Here is a 17,168-nt window from a genome sequence, read left to right on the forward strand (position 1 = left end):
GACAGGTTATTAAACACATTACTTACTTGATCTCTAATAATAACAATGATGTATCACCTACTTGTCAAATTGCTGAAATATTTTAAGCAAACAACCAAAATTCCAAGTGTAACACTCCAACCATTAAGGATAAAGTTGGTATAGCCTTGTTAAGAGATGTAAAAATTAATCAGTTTTTTTTCTTAAAGGGTAACATATTTCTACAGAAGGAAAGAAACCACTTAGGTATTTAATTGTTTAATAATAATATTTATATATATAAATATTTCCTGCCCTAAATTTGTTGAATACATTTTAGGCAGTATAGGGGCAGTTGGTGAAAGGCAAATGTTAAAGCAAAGGCTAAATTAACTGGCTCTTAGAGCCTTATTGTAGTTTATAGACTCAACACCTAAAATGTGTTTTTATTTTATTGTTAGAACTATGAAATACTAATTTACTTTACAACTTTTATAGTTCTTCCTCTTTATCTTCAAACAACTATTCATAACCTTAAGCAACTCTGCTCTTTGCAGATAAAGATGGATTCTTCAGGTTCAGATCAACCAAACTCAATATGTCACATCCAGTCTATCCACATGTACACCCTCCAGCACCCAGACCCACCAAAACCGCCACCCTTCAGCCTTCTTGTCGGCGAAATGATCATTAATTCCGGTAACTCCGTGGACGGAACGATTGTCGTTACAAATTACCGCTTATATTTGGAAAACGGCGAAAACCAGTATCATATTCCTTTAGGTCTCATCGAGACTATCGAGATAAGGGAACTGTTTTATCTGCAGCTGTTTTGTAAAGATGTTAGGACCTATAGGTTGGTATTAAATTCAGTTGGGAATTGTAGGTTAAATTAATTTTTTTTAGATGCACTTTTGAAAATAACGAGCACGCGTTGGAATGGTATGATAAGATCAGCAAAGCTGCTAATACCCCGCGACAGATTGAACAGTTGTTCGCTTTTTACCACTGCGTGTGGACCAAAGAGAAGGGAGGAGAAGAAGCTGCTCTCAGAATTGCTTCACAAAGGAAGTATTCATTTGACAAGGACATGTTTGAAAACGAAGTAAGATTAACTTAGTTAACATTTTTTTTGCATTTATTATGTTTGGCAAATCTCACTTTGTCAGTAAGTAGTTAATTTTTGCTGTAACCTTCTTCTGGGCCCTATTTAAAATGTTACCATTTCTATTAGATGACCAGAATGCAGTTTCAAGGAGATTCATGGAGAATCACTAAGGCAAATGAAAACTATAAAGTATGCCCCACTTATCCTCCTTATTTATTGGTTCCATCTTGTATAAATGACGAGATGCTAGAAAGTGTGGCGAAGTTTCGGAGCTCCCGGAGGATACCTGTGGCCGTTTGGAGACATACTAGAAATGGCGCGATTATCGCTCGCTGTAGCCAACCGGAAGTCGGGTGGTTCGGTTGGAGGTCAAGCGACGATGAAGATTTACTGAAAGCCATTTCTGAGGCCTGTAATTTTGATAGAAACTTAAGGGGAAGGACCAGTAGCACTAGCGATAAGGAGTCGACCCTAAGTCATTCTCCTGGGTCACTGCATTCGGACGAATCGTTGCAGATCACAGGAGAAGTTGTGCAACAGGAGAAAAAGGTATGAGAGTATTAGATTTAATGTTTTATTAATTTTGCCTTCAATTTATAATGGTAAGTAACCATTCAAGAGTTTTTACTGAGCTTTCTTAGAATAAATTGATTAAAGACAATATCCAGAGTTTCATAAAACATTTGTACAGCAGATTGAAGATATAATCCATAAAATAAGTGGTTTCCGTCAATACCCACCAATTATTTATTATTATACCGGGTGACACAGAAAAAAGGGAACATTTAATAATTTTTTTACTTTTCAAGATAAACAAATGAAATTTGGTATATCAATAGAATAGTTATAAGAGCATCTGTTGACATATTCTATTGTTTTTCATCACTTCCATAACAGGAAGAGACACTAACTTATCTTAAATGGGACACTTGGTATATTATTACGTATTTCGATAGAAAATGATATTCCGAGAACAATGATACTCTATTATTTGCTACTTTTTATTTTATACTCGTAGAAAAAATCATTTTTTTGAATTTTGAAATATTGTGCAATGAATGCCTTGAAATTTTTAATTTTTAATTAAGTAATCACGTAAAATTTACGAACATATTGCATTTTATGACTTAAATTGTTTATAGTCCATTTCTTAATCCGTAGGAGCACACAAAAGGGTCGATAGCCATAAAACGGTCGTAAACCATTGGCGTCCCACTTTTCAAGTACATTAAGACCTGAATGGTTTCATTTGTTGGGTTTTTTTAATAGTGCAAGAAATAGGCCAATTTTAGCCATAAATTCTTTTAATTACTTAAGTACCTAATGAACATCGCTTGTTTGTGTCAAAACCAACAATCTACCGACCAATTTTTTTAAATTAAGATTTTATTCAGTGACGGAGTGACTTTTACTAAAAGAGGAGTTTTCAATTTCAGAATTAAACATGCCTGTTATATTGAAAAGCCTCATTTGAAAATAGAATGTCAGTTCCAGCCTAATTTATGAATAAGAAAAGTGAATCAAATACCCTTAAAGGGGATATTAGAAGGAATGTTACCAAAACAAGCCAGATCTTTGCTAAATTTAGGTCAGTGTATTTGCTACATGCAAATTTAGGTTTAGAAATGTAACAAGGATTTCAATTGAATTCAAGATATAAATTCGACTTAAATTTAGATAATTTCCAGTAGGTAATTTTTCCTATTTTTTAAGGTTTTTCTTGAAATTTTGCAGTTGTTCATGAATTTAAAGTGAGATTTATTTGTGATTTGAGACAGCTAAAAAAGAGCAACTGTTTTGAAGGTTAAAGTATGCTTAAAGTAACGTTAAAGTATATTTATATTAGAATTAAATATGATAAAACCTAATCGAGATAAGGGAAAATTTAAATTTAAAAAGAATAAGAATAAAATTACACAATGAATATAAAGAATTTAGAAATTATATTGCTAAGCTTATACGTAGAGAGAAAAAATCTTTTTAGAGCAACATCTTAATAATGGAAATAGTAAAATATTCTGGAAAACATTAAAGAATTTCAATATTTTTTCAAAACAAAAAAAAGATAGTTTATCTGGTACGATATTTAATCCTATTGACATTAATAATTTTTTCGTAAATAACATACCCCTAAGTAATATTTCTGCTGAAATTCATAGATACTATGAAAAACCAGTTATTGGTGCAAAATCTGAAAGTTTTATATTTCTCATTGACTCAGAAACTGAAGTGTCTAAATATTTAACCCAAATCAAAACTAGGGCTATTGGTTCTGAAGGAACACATGTAATTTTTTTATTATTTTGCTGTTCTTTTATTTTAAAATATATTTTTCATCTAATAAATCATTGTATAGCAAATTCTCTATTTCCTTCTGAATGTTTTACGAAATATTCGAAAAAAAATTGCCTATCTATGTTAATGACATTTGGATGGCCACATCATAAGTGTAGGTTTAAAAAAAAAGAAAATTTATAGGCTTGAATCACAGGTCCAAGAGATACATATGCTTTAAGTATCCTAAAGGTAGGAAAATTTCTTTTCAGCTTTTAATAATGGACGCAAGATCATATACAACAGCGGTGGCGAACAGAGCGAGAGGCGGCGGCTGCGAATGTCCAGAGTATTATCCGAACTGTGAAATTCAATTCATGAACTTGGCCAACATTCACTCGATTAGAAAGAGTTCGCACGCTCTGCGGCAGCTTTGCATGTCCTCGGCCGAACAACCAAAGTACGATTTCCGGTTAATTATTGAGCCTATTTATTTATTTTGCTTCATTTTAGTTGGTTTAGTCTTCTGGAAGGCACTCGCTGGCTTATCCATATGTCCGGCCTGATAAAAGCCGCAGTAATACTCGCCACTGCGGTGGAAAGAGATGCCAGACCGGTTTTGGTGCATTGCTCGGACGGATGGGATCGAACGCCTCAAATCGTTGCTTTGGCTGAACTTTTATTGGATCCTTATTATAGGACCGTTGACGGATTTAGGTAATTATACCTCATGTTTATAATTCATGGAATTTCTTCATTATTTCTTATAGAGTACTGATTGAAAGAGAATGGCTGGCTTTCGGACATAAATTCGCCGATCGTTGTGGACATTCCGGGGGTAGTGAAGATCTTAATGAAAGATGTCCGGTGTTTTTGCAGGTAAATTGATAATTCAAATTGTGCTTTATAAAGAAACCATAATTATGTTGTATTTTTACACCCAAAATAATGATATAAGTAGTTAAAAACAGTATTTTTTTTTATAAAGTAGCTTATACTTCACAATTTGTTGCCGCTCTCCCTATGTTTACAACAAAAACTTATTCAACATAAAGTAGGTTTATTTTATTTATATGAATTTGTTGTTGAAAATTATTTAAATAACTACTATTTATACAGAAGAAATTAATTTTTAATTATTTGAATTAATTTTATTATATCTATGAAATTGAATTCTTTCTTCTAATAATGCCTTACTTTCTCTTTCTAAGATTTTATGTGTTTTATTACTTTTGTATGATGTGTGTACACTTACACACATATTACATATATCATTACTTGTGTTCCAAATAATGAAATTTAAACCGTTTTTCAAATTTTCAATTCTTTTCACCCTAAATTACAATTTACCACTAAAACAGAAAAAAATAAAAAGATATCGTTTTTGGATGTATTACTTATAAGAACTAAAAATTCCACAATTAAAACGGATTGGTATCAAAAACCCACCGACGTTTACCTAACTTCCAGTCTATGCATTTTAAACCTTTTAAACAAAAAATTAACATAATAAAAAAACCTAAAACATAGAGCCTTACAACTGTCACATCCAGATTTTCACATAAAAAACATTAAACACATAAAAACATTACTTTCTAAAAATGGGTATCCGACAAAATTAAGCAACACCATTTTAGAATACAAACCACTAACAGAAGATTTCCAAATAATGAAAATTTTACTATAGCTTTTAAATGTGAAAATACCGTAAAATAGTTGTACACTTCAGAAAAAACACCTACTCCTAAACAACTAGCGAGTGGGGTAGTTCATAAGATGTTCAGACTGTGAATGACTTTATATTGGAGGAACCGGGAGATACATAAAAACAAGAATTACAGAACATAAAAGAAATGTCAGACCAGAAAATGTTTTAACTTCAAAAAGTAATGCAAAAGTACTCCAATACAATTTTCATAAACGTTGTTTATACGTTTATACGTTGTTTATACGTTTGTTTAAACGTTGTTTACAGTTTTCATAAACATGTTGGATAAACGTTCAAGTTATAAAAAAAAAATACTTTCATGTGAAATGATCAATAAAAAAAAACACAATAAGAGCAATAATAAAAAGCACAGATAATTTAAGTCATGGAAAAATATTGAATTCTATAATAAAATTTAAAAAAAAAAACGTTCGAAAAGTAATTTGAATCTCGCGCGCGCGATATTTGAATCTAGCGCCCAAAAATGCTAAGTCAAGTAACATCGCTTGCCGCCTTTATATAAAGTTCAAAATAGTAGAGAAATCAAGAATTTTCTAGCGCGATGTGAGCAAGCGAAATTGCAATAGTCCCGAATTCCCGATTGCTCGCGTAGGTAGATACACGAAGCTTCCAGAGTCGTATGCGCGGTATAAAAGCCACGCTAACCGCAGCGACCGACTGTTCGGTTTTAATTTGAGTGTCAACAGAAAGAAATAAGCGCGAAAATACAATGCGAAATAATTATTAAAAAAAATAATATAAAGTGATTGAGAATAAGTGCAGTTTAATAGTGTTTTGGGAAGGCAATAGTTCTAATGTAGATTTTAACTTGACTAGCCGGTGTCATATATTTTGATCCACAATCAACGTAGATTTCCTGTTCCTGTTGCAGTAGTGTTAACCCGTCAAGTGCCGTGTATAATTGAATTGTGCAATCGTAAGTAAAACTCTTTTATTAATAAGTGTTTCTCTACCTATTTATTCGATTTTAATCAAATTTAACTTTAATGTTGACCAAATATTAAAATAAAACAAATAAATTACTTTTTTTTTTCAGAATTTTTCTAAGTGTAATAACTACATCATTGTTTCAGATATAAAATCTTTATTAAAATATTAAAATTTCTGAGGAATACTATTTTATCAATTATTTTTGATAAATTATAAAAGGATGGGTAATTTAAGTAGGTACTGTAATTTTTTTTAGGTGATGTGTTAATCCTCCCAAAATTAGAACGCAACATGGAAAAGCCAGGACCTAAAAAAGGTAAAAAACGTAAGGTTAAAGATGAAAATCGCCATTTTTAAGAAATTTGGACTGAGAAATACTTTTTTGTATCAAATAACAAAGTCGCTTGTTTAATTTGCAAGAATTCTGTTGCGATTGCGAAGGAATATAATGTAAAAAGGCACTATGAAACGCAGCAACCTTCTTTTACCAAGTTTACAGGCGAATTAAGAAAGCAAAAAATGCTGTCTTTTAAACGGGAGCTTATTGGTCAGCAAGCTATGTTTACAAAACCCATTCAAGATTCAGAAACAGCTACAGAAAATAGTTATGAAATTTTTCGAATGACAGCAAAGCGAAGTCGCTCTTTCAAAAAGAATGCTTAGAAATTGCCGCTAAGAAAATGTGTCCAGAAGCCGCAAAAAAGTTTAGATGTGCAGAGAAAATTCAACTGAATCTTATGACTATCCAAAGGCGAATTATGTCTTTGTCAGGTTATTGCGGAACAATTAATTGAAAAAACTAAGATCATTAAATTTTTTTCATTAGCACTCGACGAATCCACTGATATTAGTTCCACAGCTCAACTTCTCATATTCATACGAGGTGTTACTCACGATTTTGAAGTCTTAGAAGAGTTATTAGGAATGTGTTTATTGAAAGGTCAAACCAAAGGAGTTGATATACTCAATGTACTTTTGGATGATGTTTAAAAACTCATTTGGACTTTAAAATTATCGGGAGTTGCGACTGACGGTGCTCCTTCGATGATTGGTGTCAATTCCGGGCTAGTTACTTTGCTGAAAAAGCATCTGCAAGAAAAAAACATAAACGCTGAAGATCTCATGCAGTTTCACTGCATTATACACCAAGAAGCCCTCTGTTCTAACAAAATTTAATTTCAAAATGTCATGAAAGTGGTAGTTTTGGCTATAAATTTCATAAAAAACGAAGACTCAATCACAGACAATTCAAACAATTCCTTGATGACATTGAAAGCGAATATGGAGATTTACTGTATTATACAGAAGTAAGGTGACTAAGCCGTGGATTGACATTGAACCGATTTCTAAATTTAATAGAAGAAATTGGAATATTTCTGGCGGAAAAGCAAAGGGATGTTCCGGAGCTTAAAAATCCTGATTGGTTGTGTGATTTGGCTTTTTTAGTTGTCATTACAAATCATTTGAATGTCTTGAACACACGGCTTCAAGGCAAAAATCAACTGATATCCCAGCTCTACGCTTATGTATCATCCTTTCAATGCAAGATGACACTTTTCAGATCACAATTGAATTCTGGAAATTACAATTATTTTCCGAATTATAAGAAAATCGCTGAAAAATTCAACAATACTGCGATTAATTTCTGTTAGAAAAGCTAGATATTTTGATTCAAACTTTTTAAAACAGATTTTCGGAGTTTAAAAAAGTGAAACCTCTGTTGGACATATTTAGCAATCCTTTCACAATTTCAGTTAAAATTGCGCCAGAGTCAATGCAGTTAGAAATTATTGACATTCAAAACGACCAAGATTTACGCAACAAATTCAACGAAAGTCAACTTTTACCGCTGCATTGATAAAAATATGTACAAAGAGTTGCGCATAAACGCTCTGAAATGTGCCAGCATATTTGGTTCTACCTATATATGTGAACAAACTTTTTCAATATTAAATAATAATAAAACAAAAAATCGAAACCGCCTTGCAAATGAAAGTTTGGAAGCAGTTTTACGTGTTGCTACAAGTAAATTTGAGCCAAATGTAAAAAATATTGTAAGCACTAACTGCATAGTGCCACGCTTCAAATTAAGAAATTATTTTTCGATTTTAATAAATTTCTATCAGCTCTTTATTGTTTTTATTTACCTGTACTTGTGGCGGCCGGCCCGCCATCAGTTCATGATTTGCTCGAGTGGCCCCCTAGTCTTAATAAGTCTGTGCAACCATGATTTAAGTACATCGTATTTCAACCTTTTTAAAACAATAATTTTATTTGACCCCAGGTCCAACTCACTTAGCAACAAACATGAAACTAATTATGAATTATGAAAAAGTGTATATTAAACTCTATTAGAGAAATCTTGTAAAGAAAATAGTATGAAATTTTAATATAAATTCAAAATTAATAATTTCATAACAAAATTTTTAAGATTACACACAGCATGCAAAAATAATAAAACACACAAAAATACTAGAACGAGGAAGTAGATCATTATTAAGAGAAAGAATCTACTTTATAATAAAAATATAAATCAAGAACTATTAAACATAAATAATAAGTAATTCAAATTTCATTGTTTTAGTGGCTGGATTGTGTACATCAACTCATAACACAATTCCCGGTTTCCTTTGAATTTTCACACAACTACCTGATAAAACTGGCCCAACACACTTACTCGAACCTCTTCGGCACTTTCCTCTGTAACACACAGAAGCAACGCTCCAAAGTGGTTTACGGACGTACGTTTACCGTATGGGAGTTTTTGAACGGCTCCTGCTTTAGGAATCACTTGTACACGCCTCCCCAGAGTACAGTTTCGGCCCCAAGGGTACGATTAAATTATAACAGTTGAAGTTTAAAAATCCAAGGCGTCTTTCTTTAAATCAAAGGTTTTGTGGCCTAAAACGAACGTTCGAGACCTGCGACTTTGGTCTGAAGTCTACTTGGGTTCGATGGAGGTGAATTTTAATCCCGAAGAGGAAGGATCGGGGGGTGCTTGTCCAGGACCGCCCGAAATCAACGGCCACGTCATGTCGAAAACCAGGTCTTATGGGGATTTAATGAGCGCCGACGGCTGTCAAGCGAGTTATTGCGGAAGGAGAAGCAGCGATCCCAATATTAACAGAGATCTGTAAGTGTTATTTTGGCTTTTTTAATTATTAATAATAATAATAACTTTATTGAAAACTTAAACTAAAAAAACTCACGTAGAGCAGGTAGTAAATGAGGTAACAGCCCTAATATGGCAATTACGGCAAACAATAGGTACTGGCGAGAAGGGTCTACTAAAACCCCATGTTCTTAAAAAAGCCCTATAGGCATCCTTACTAAAACTACGAAAATCTCTATAATTTACAGTGAAAGGCTTAACCTTAAAAATTTTGATTCGGACTTCACACTTAAAGACTAAATGGTTTGGCATCGTTAATGTTAAATCTACTCCACTATTTAAAATAAAATCGATTGAATATACTAGTGCATGAGATGCAAGGATGCATCTCGAGACGGCAAAAACATAGCCGCCTGAGATGCACACTTGCTTCTCGCGGCAGTTAACGTGTTAATCAACACATATTTCAAACAACTGTTTTCAAGAAAATATAAATCGTCTAATTCGTCATCCATTTTGACTTTAAATGCATGCTACAAATCATATACTATACAATAATTTCTTAGGTAGATATAAAATGCGATTAGTCTTAAAGTTTATTAAAAAAAACCCTGTTATTCCATAAGAAAAGAACGTGCACAGGAAATAAATAACAAATGATCTTCGAGCATATAAAGAAGTTACGCAGAGTTCATTTTAATTTTCTTAGGCGTGTAAATATTTGTATTCGTGAAAATGGGGAACATTAGAAGTGCACTATGAAGCGCCCCTTGATGGCCACAGTGGAAGGGTATGTATATTCGGGTTTCACATCCCAAAATACTCTGGATACTAATTTTGAAAGTAATACGCTAAAAAAATTTTATACATTTTAAAAAATTCGATTTTTATTTTTTAACTTTATCGTCCTGTAAGTCAGAATCGGAGCAATTTCGAACTAAGGTAAGTTGCTCTAAATCGGCCTATTTTGATCTTAGGAATATGGGTGAGATTTTGTAAAGACCTCAGGGACACCTTGTATACTGATTATGTGAAATTAGTTTATCGATTTCTTTACTAGGCGGGTATACATGTTCGGCGGTTGAAAAATTTCGAATATGATTTTTGCGTAATGTGTAAGAAGGAGACGGAGTAGAGCGAGAACAAACTTGGCTCCACCCTGGGCGGCTATCGCGTCGTCGTTGCGCTTATCAGTCCGGTTAAAGTTCGGTTGCAATTCCTCGCATACCTATGTACTTGTTAGCCGATTATGTTTACAATTTATTTCAACCTTTGGTACGAAGACGGATACAGTAATAAAATAAAAATGGTTTTCACTGTTGATCAAAAGATTAATATCATTAAATGGTATTGTCATGTGGATAGTGCAGAAGAAGTTGTTGGCCGTTTTATATTTGCATATCCTGATCAGCAAGTCCCTACTGCTAAAACAATTTATAATATCTGGCATAAGTTTGAGCAGTCGGGATGTGTAAATCGGTGTGCAAAATGTTCTAGTGGCGATCAGGAACCTCGTCGAACACCTGACGCTAGGATTGAAAAGGAGGTCAAGGGGAGTGCTTTTGTGGAAGTAAGTGAACCTTGTTCTAGCTCCCAAATTTCTGAAGAACTTGATATTCCAAGTCGTACAGTGCGTGATATTTTGAAAAAAAATAAGTGCAAAGCCTATAAAATTAAAAACACTCAAGAAATTTTTCCAGAAGATCAAATAAAACGCTTGGAGTTTTGTAAATAAAACCTTAAGAGAAAAAATTGATCAAAATGACGACTTCACAAGTAATATTTTATTTACAGACGAGTCATCTTTTTTTCTTCTAGGTCGACATAATTCTTCAGTCGTGAGATATTGGTCTCGGGAAAATCTACATTTGAGTGTACCATTACGAACTCGATACCCGCAAAATGGGTAAATGTTTGGGCTGGTATCCTAGCCAATCACATTGTAGGGCCTTTTTTTATTGATGGTACCTTAAACTCTGAGAGATATTTACTTTTATTGCAACAAAATATTATACCCGCTGTACGAAACTTAGATGTTAATTTTGAGGAAATTTGGTTTCAACAAGACGAATGTGTTCACAACGCTAGGCAAGTGCAGGGCTATTTAACAAACACTTTTCCTGAACGGCTTATTTCCACAAGAGGTACCATGGTCTCCGTGATCTCCAGATCTGACGCCTTGCGACTACTTCTTATGGGGCTACCTGAAATGTTAGCCAATGTACGTAGAGAATTTTACGACAGGTTGGGATACTGTGAAGCCCAACAAGGAGGTGTATTTGAGCACCTTATTAAATAATCCACTTAATTAGAATTATTATTTTGTTTAAGAGTTATTTTTCATTTTATTTTAGAATATTGTATTTAGTTTTCACCAAAGGTTTTTAAGATTTGAGCATATTAAAGTTGTTTTTTTGACTTGCGATTATGAGCACGTTAAAAAACAACATAAATTTTTATCTTTCGTGTGCGCGTAAAATTCCAATTCTTGATTCGAGGCTAACCTACCCACCTCCAAGCGCTTGCTCAACATCACTGCGAGCAAGCCGAAATTAAATTCACATTGCGAGCGGTACGGAGAATCGGCGTCGCTATCGGTGGGAGGTTACCGATGCAGTCGTTCTCTGTCTACTCTCTATCTATTAGGTCTAATACATTAAAATTCAATCCGTAAGATTCAACTCGCCAAACGTGTATAAAATCACTTATATCTTTTCACAGTAAATTAGCGTTACAAGACCGTCCCCCAAACTCACCGAACGCAAAAAACCACCACAAACCGACCACCCATCCAGGTCCAGAATTCATTTCTGATTTCGTTCCTAGCGATTTGGAGGATAACCCGCCCGAATGCGATCGGGATTTTATATTTCGCTTCAGTCCACCGAACAACAGCGCCAACCTGACCGACGACCAGATCGACGGATTGAGTTTCGATCGCGAAGAGAGTCCCGAGCTTAGTCGACCCGACGACAAAACAACAAACGGTTTGGAGGGCATTTTTTTAGGAGACGACTGCGAGAGCGACAAAGAGAGCGTGAAGACTGAGAAGGAGAGCGCGGAGGCGAACAACAATTCGCCGTGTAATAGGAGCGATTCGTCGGATAACAACAGCATTTCGCGGGAGTTGGAGATGAAACTGTGCAAGATGGATGATCAGATGGAGAGGTTGAGGGGACTAGAGAGATCGGTGGAGACTAGCACTGAGACTTTGGTGTCTGATCAGCAGTTTGTCGGGTATTACATCATATTTTTTTTTTTAAATATTAGTGAATTTATTGTGTTTTTTTTTAGGTCATTACCAAACGATTTTGAGAAAGTCCAAAGACCTGTAGATACTGTAGATAGTACAGAGGAACATTGTAAAACTTGTAGTCAAGGTGTAAACACTGTCAATAGTAATTGTAGGTATGTGCCCTGTAGATGCAAATATAAAAAATATTCACATGTACCCAACTAAGAATGGACGTCGGCGATATTTCAGGCTCTAATAATTGTAGCGCCTTAAAAACACAAATTTGTAATAAAAGTGGCCCAAAACAATGCTGGAAATTATTTTGAAGTTCCTTGGTCAGCCGCCAGAGGACGCTACAGCTTCTTTAAATCTTGAAATTGCATTTTGGCCAAAAAACGTCCAATAACATACACCTTAAAATATTATGTTGTCAAAATATATTTGACATATAGTATATATATATATATATATATATATATATATATACATCGATATTAAATATATATATATATGGTGGGGAAATTTTTATCTTGAAATATAAAAACAGCTAGAAGTCGGCACTAATTGGACTAAAAAAAATATCAAATTACTTTTCCTAAAATCCTTTAGAGGGCGATGACTTGTGACTCGATTTTATGCATCTCGATTTTAAAAGAACCGAGACATAAAACCTTTAAAAAAAAGGCTTATGCGATGCACCCTTAGATAATATATTTTTATTTGAATCCAAATACAGTGGACTTCGAATATAACAAACCCGTTTAAAGTGAACATTCGGTTATAGTAAACGCCTATTCAAATACCCAAAAAAACTACCATAAGAACAATGTAATTTTTTTCTGTTTATAGCGAACCCAGTTATAATGAACTCGGTAAAGTGAACTAAATTTCAAGACCAAGAAAAATATTTCGCTTATAGTGAACTTTTCGGGGAATCCCACGGTAATTCCCGGAGAATTAGAAAAATATGACATTATTCAAAAAATGAAAAGTGGTGTTAAACAGAGTGATATTTGTCGTGAATTAAATTTGCCAAAATCAACCGTTTGCATAGTTTGGAAAAAGAGGGAAGAGATTTTATCAGCATATGGTAAAGTTAATGCAAAGTGTAAAAGACTTAAAAAATCGGCTCATGAAGGGGTTGATAGAGGACTTTTACAGTGGTTTACACAACAAAGAAAGGAAAACGTTTCATTAAGTGGTCCTATTCTTTAAGAAAAAGCTAGTGAAATGGGTAGTAAAATTGAAGGAAAAACTTTTGAATGTTCTAGAAGCTGGATTGAACGTTTTAAGAAGAGACGCTGTATTACTGGAGGGAAAATTATTGGTGAGTCTGCATCAGTTGACATGGATGTTGTTAATAACTGGTTTACTACTGTTTGGCCCGATCTTCGTAAGAATTACAGCAGTAATGACATTTTTAATGCTGTCGAGACCAGATTTTTCTATAAACTAAGCTCAGATAAAACTTTAAAATTTGTTGGAGAAACCTGTGCTGGCGGAAAACTTTCTAAAGTTAGAATAATAGTGCTAGTCGCTGCAAACATGTCTGGAACAGAAAAAAGAAAGTTGCTTGTTATCGGTAAATCCGCCAATCCTAGATGTTTTAAAAACAAAATGTTGCCAGTTGAATACATAGTAGTGATGTACAAGATTCTTGTTCTTGTCTTGCTTTTTCTTGTTATTTGTCTTTTTTCTTGCTAGCAAGAACAAGACAAGACAAAATTTACTTAAGCAAGAAAGCAAGAAATTTTGCAAGAAACAAGATTTCTTGCAATAGTAGTTAGTGATAAAAAGAACTATACTATCAAGTAAGTATTTTTTTTTAATATTATTAAACAAAATGAGTTAAAAAAAACAAAATAAATAAACATTAGATTTATTAAAAAAAATATAAATGAACAAAATGGGTAACAAAATAAAGGTTTATACAACAAAAAAAAACATCGATATTAAAAATTAAATAACAAACGTTCAACTCTACAGTTATAATACAATTTTTTTAAAATAAACAACACTAGATTACTAGTAAATATATTTTTTCTTATTTTTATGGTACTTAGGTACAGTGCTTTCACGATGAATGAAACAAATTTATTTAAAAATAAGGATTTTGTTATTGTTAAAATTTTGATACACGTTGACTTTTGAGTTTTATCAAGAGTTTTTTGCAGTTTAAAATTTGTATACAGGATGTCCCAAAAAAATATACAATTTTCAGCATCTTGTAGATATTTTGAAAATTTTGACAAAAATATAACACTTTAAAATTTGCGTAGAATTAAAAAAAAAAATTGATATTATAACCGTCTCACTAATAAACTTTAAGACTTTGTAATACCTTTTTTTGGACACCCAAATTGGTATACAAAATTTTAACTGCAAAAACGCGCAAAAAAAGTCGACGTGCCCAAATTTTAAATAAATTAGTTCCTCTCATCGTAAAAGCACTTTATAATGAAATAACTAGATATTCTTCCATGAATTCAGGCACAAAAGACACCTGACTGATTCAGAGTTTAGCCTATTACGATGTTTTCTAATTACTAATGATGCCTTTGAGAAGAGTCTCTCTGCGGGAACTGATGTTGCCATAGTACTTAAAATGTCTTTTGCCATTTTGGATAAGTTGGGGTAAGAAAATTCGTGTTTATGCCACCATTCGAGAATATTTTTTTATAATAAAAAATATATTTCTGCCCTCTTAGAAGATAAATATTCGTCAATTTCCTGCCTCCAGATAGTTGGTAATAAAGATAGATCTTGTTGAGATGTATTAATGAGATGATGAGATGATATAATTATTGCCTTGTATATATGTAGATGTACTAGGTTTTGAAAAATCTGGATTAATCCTCTTTGATTTGTCCTTGATTACAGTATAAAAGTTATTTTTGCAAATTTCTTTAAATTATTTCACAGCAGTTTCCTCTAAATCTTTGCTCGAATCTGCAAACGAAAAAGCTTCTTTTTTTAGACGCGGATTCAAAATAAGGGAAACAGAATATATCCACTTGGTTTTTTTATAATGTTTTAAAATGTTGTCCCTGGCCTTTTGTAGAGCTAAAATAAATTTTTCATCCATGGGGCTTCGATCATTTTTATCATTAAGTTTAAATGACCATTTTTCTAGTTTATCAACTAGTAGGTTTAGACCAACTATAACCATTGATAAATTACAATATTGGTCTCCCCCAAGTTTATCAGACAAACTTAAAAGTTTAAGTATTTTACAAGATTTTCTATCAAAAGCCATGTTTGTTCGTCAATTTTATATTGAGCAAAATCTTTATTTGTATCACACATAATAGTTAAAGGAACCTTATATTTTAAAGCCCAGTTAAGCATTTCGTAAGTCGAGTTCCATCTCGTTTTCACATCAATTATTGGTGATGACTTTTTTAAATTTACTGTGCTACAACATAACTTAAATTTGTTTTGTTGTTGTTCAGATTTTTTAATTGTTTTCAGCATAATTCTAAGGTTATTTGTAATGTTGCAATTTATGTTTATATTATCGCTTTTTAATTTGATTCTTCATCTGTGCTAAATTCGTCCTCACTATTGGACTCATTGTCTATGCAATTATTGCCATTATTTATAACTTTTATTAAGTCTTGAACAGCTAAATTTAAAACATGAGCAAAACAGATAAAGTGTATATTTTGTTGCTCTAGACCCTCAGTACCACTTATTAAGAGTTCCACATTTTTCATAAAAGGAAAATTTGCAGATGCGTTATCTGTAGTAACGCCTTGTAATTTTGTTACAATATCATAATTTTTCAGCACATCAAAAAATAGGTCTGCCATATGTTTGCCATCATGATTTCCTTTGGAAGGAATAAAATCTAAAACCAATGGCTGCATCTTCCACAAGTTATCTATAAAGTGGCATGTACGAATGTATAAATAATATATGAATATCCAATAATATGAATTATTGGATATAGAAGTCCAGCTATCTATTCTACATGATATTTTGGAGGAGTTTTTGTTAAGGATTTGTTTCAATATCTGTTATTTTTCGTTTCAATCACCGAATAAAATAAGTTAGTGAGTGATTCCCCGAAAAAAGCAAGAACAAGAAGTGCAAGAAGTTTGCAAGACGAGAAGTAGTTTTACTTCTTGTTTTGTTTAGCAGGACAAGACAAGAACTTGCCGAGCAAGACAAGAAATCTTGCTTTTTACATCACTAATACATACAGAGCAAACAGTAAGGCATGGATGACATCTAATTTGTTTACTGAAGAGTTGCTCCAGTGGAATGCCGAGTAACAGAAGAACAAGAGGAAAATATTATTTTTGGTCGATAATTGTCCAGCACATCCCGAAGTTCCTCTAAACCAAATTAAATTGGTCTTTATGCCTCCTAATACCAGTTCAAAGCTGCAGCCTATGAATCAAGGAGTAATTCATTCATTGAAGAGTCATTACAGGAAAATAATGATAATAAAAATGTTACATTGGTAGATGCTGACTGTTGTTCCAGAAATTCCAGATATTTGCCTGGATTTTCCAAATACAGTAACATACTTGTCAGTGATGAACGGCGCTCTTTTATCCTAGAACGTAAAGCTTTAGCCATTTCTTTACTCAATGCAGAATTATGATGACTTTCCAATTTGCTGATCATGAATCGCAGTGTAGTTTCAGCAGTAACTAGTGTTGCATTTTCGCGGCACGAAACGCTTACAGCCAGCATAACTGGTTCTAATGCACGTTCAATATCTGTCAACGTATTACATTCATCCTCAGTAAATGAATATGAAGATGATGTAATTTTAAGATCAATGAGAGCTTTAAATAAACACTTTCTGACG

At 33.1% G+C, this 17,168-nt stretch overlaps 1 protein-coding gene across 3 annotated transcripts in view; it reads left to right on the top strand.

Annotated features, from left to right (window-relative positions):
* LOC126746878 (myotubularin-related protein 4) overlaps positions 1 to 17,168 on the top strand; it is a 56,155-nt gene that overhangs the window by 6,325 nt on the left and 32,662 nt on the right. For 2 of the 3 annotated variants that reach the window (XM_050455287.1, XM_050455279.1), the window contains exons 2-11: positions 516 to 814; positions 865 to 1,063; positions 1,193 to 1,615; positions 3,613 to 3,800; positions 3,854 to 4,057; positions 4,111 to 4,219; positions 8,584 to 8,829; positions 8,891 to 9,132; positions 11,833 to 12,348; positions 12,406 to 12,519. In XM_050455287.1, coding sequence (XP_050311244.1) covers positions 522 to 814; positions 865 to 1,063; positions 1,193 to 1,615; positions 3,613 to 3,800; positions 3,854 to 4,057; positions 4,111 to 4,219; positions 8,584 to 8,829; positions 8,891 to 9,132; positions 11,833 to 12,348; positions 12,406 to 12,519 — 2,534 coding nt within the window. In that variant the 5' untranslated portion in view covers positions 516 to 521. The remainder of the gene's footprint in view (positions 1 to 515; positions 815 to 864; positions 1,064 to 1,192; positions 1,616 to 3,612; positions 3,801 to 3,853; positions 4,058 to 4,110; positions 4,220 to 8,583; positions 8,830 to 8,890; positions 9,133 to 11,832; positions 12,349 to 12,405; positions 12,520 to 17,168) is intronic. The other variant, XM_050455292.1, reaches the window with a different exon arrangement.

Source organism: Anthonomus grandis, chromosome 2 (assembly GCF_022605725.1).
Source record: "Anthonomus grandis grandis chromosome 2, icAntGran1.3, whole genome shotgun sequence".
NCBI classification, from domain to species: Eukaryota; Metazoa; Arthropoda; class Insecta; order Coleoptera; family Curculionidae; genus Anthonomus; species Anthonomus grandis.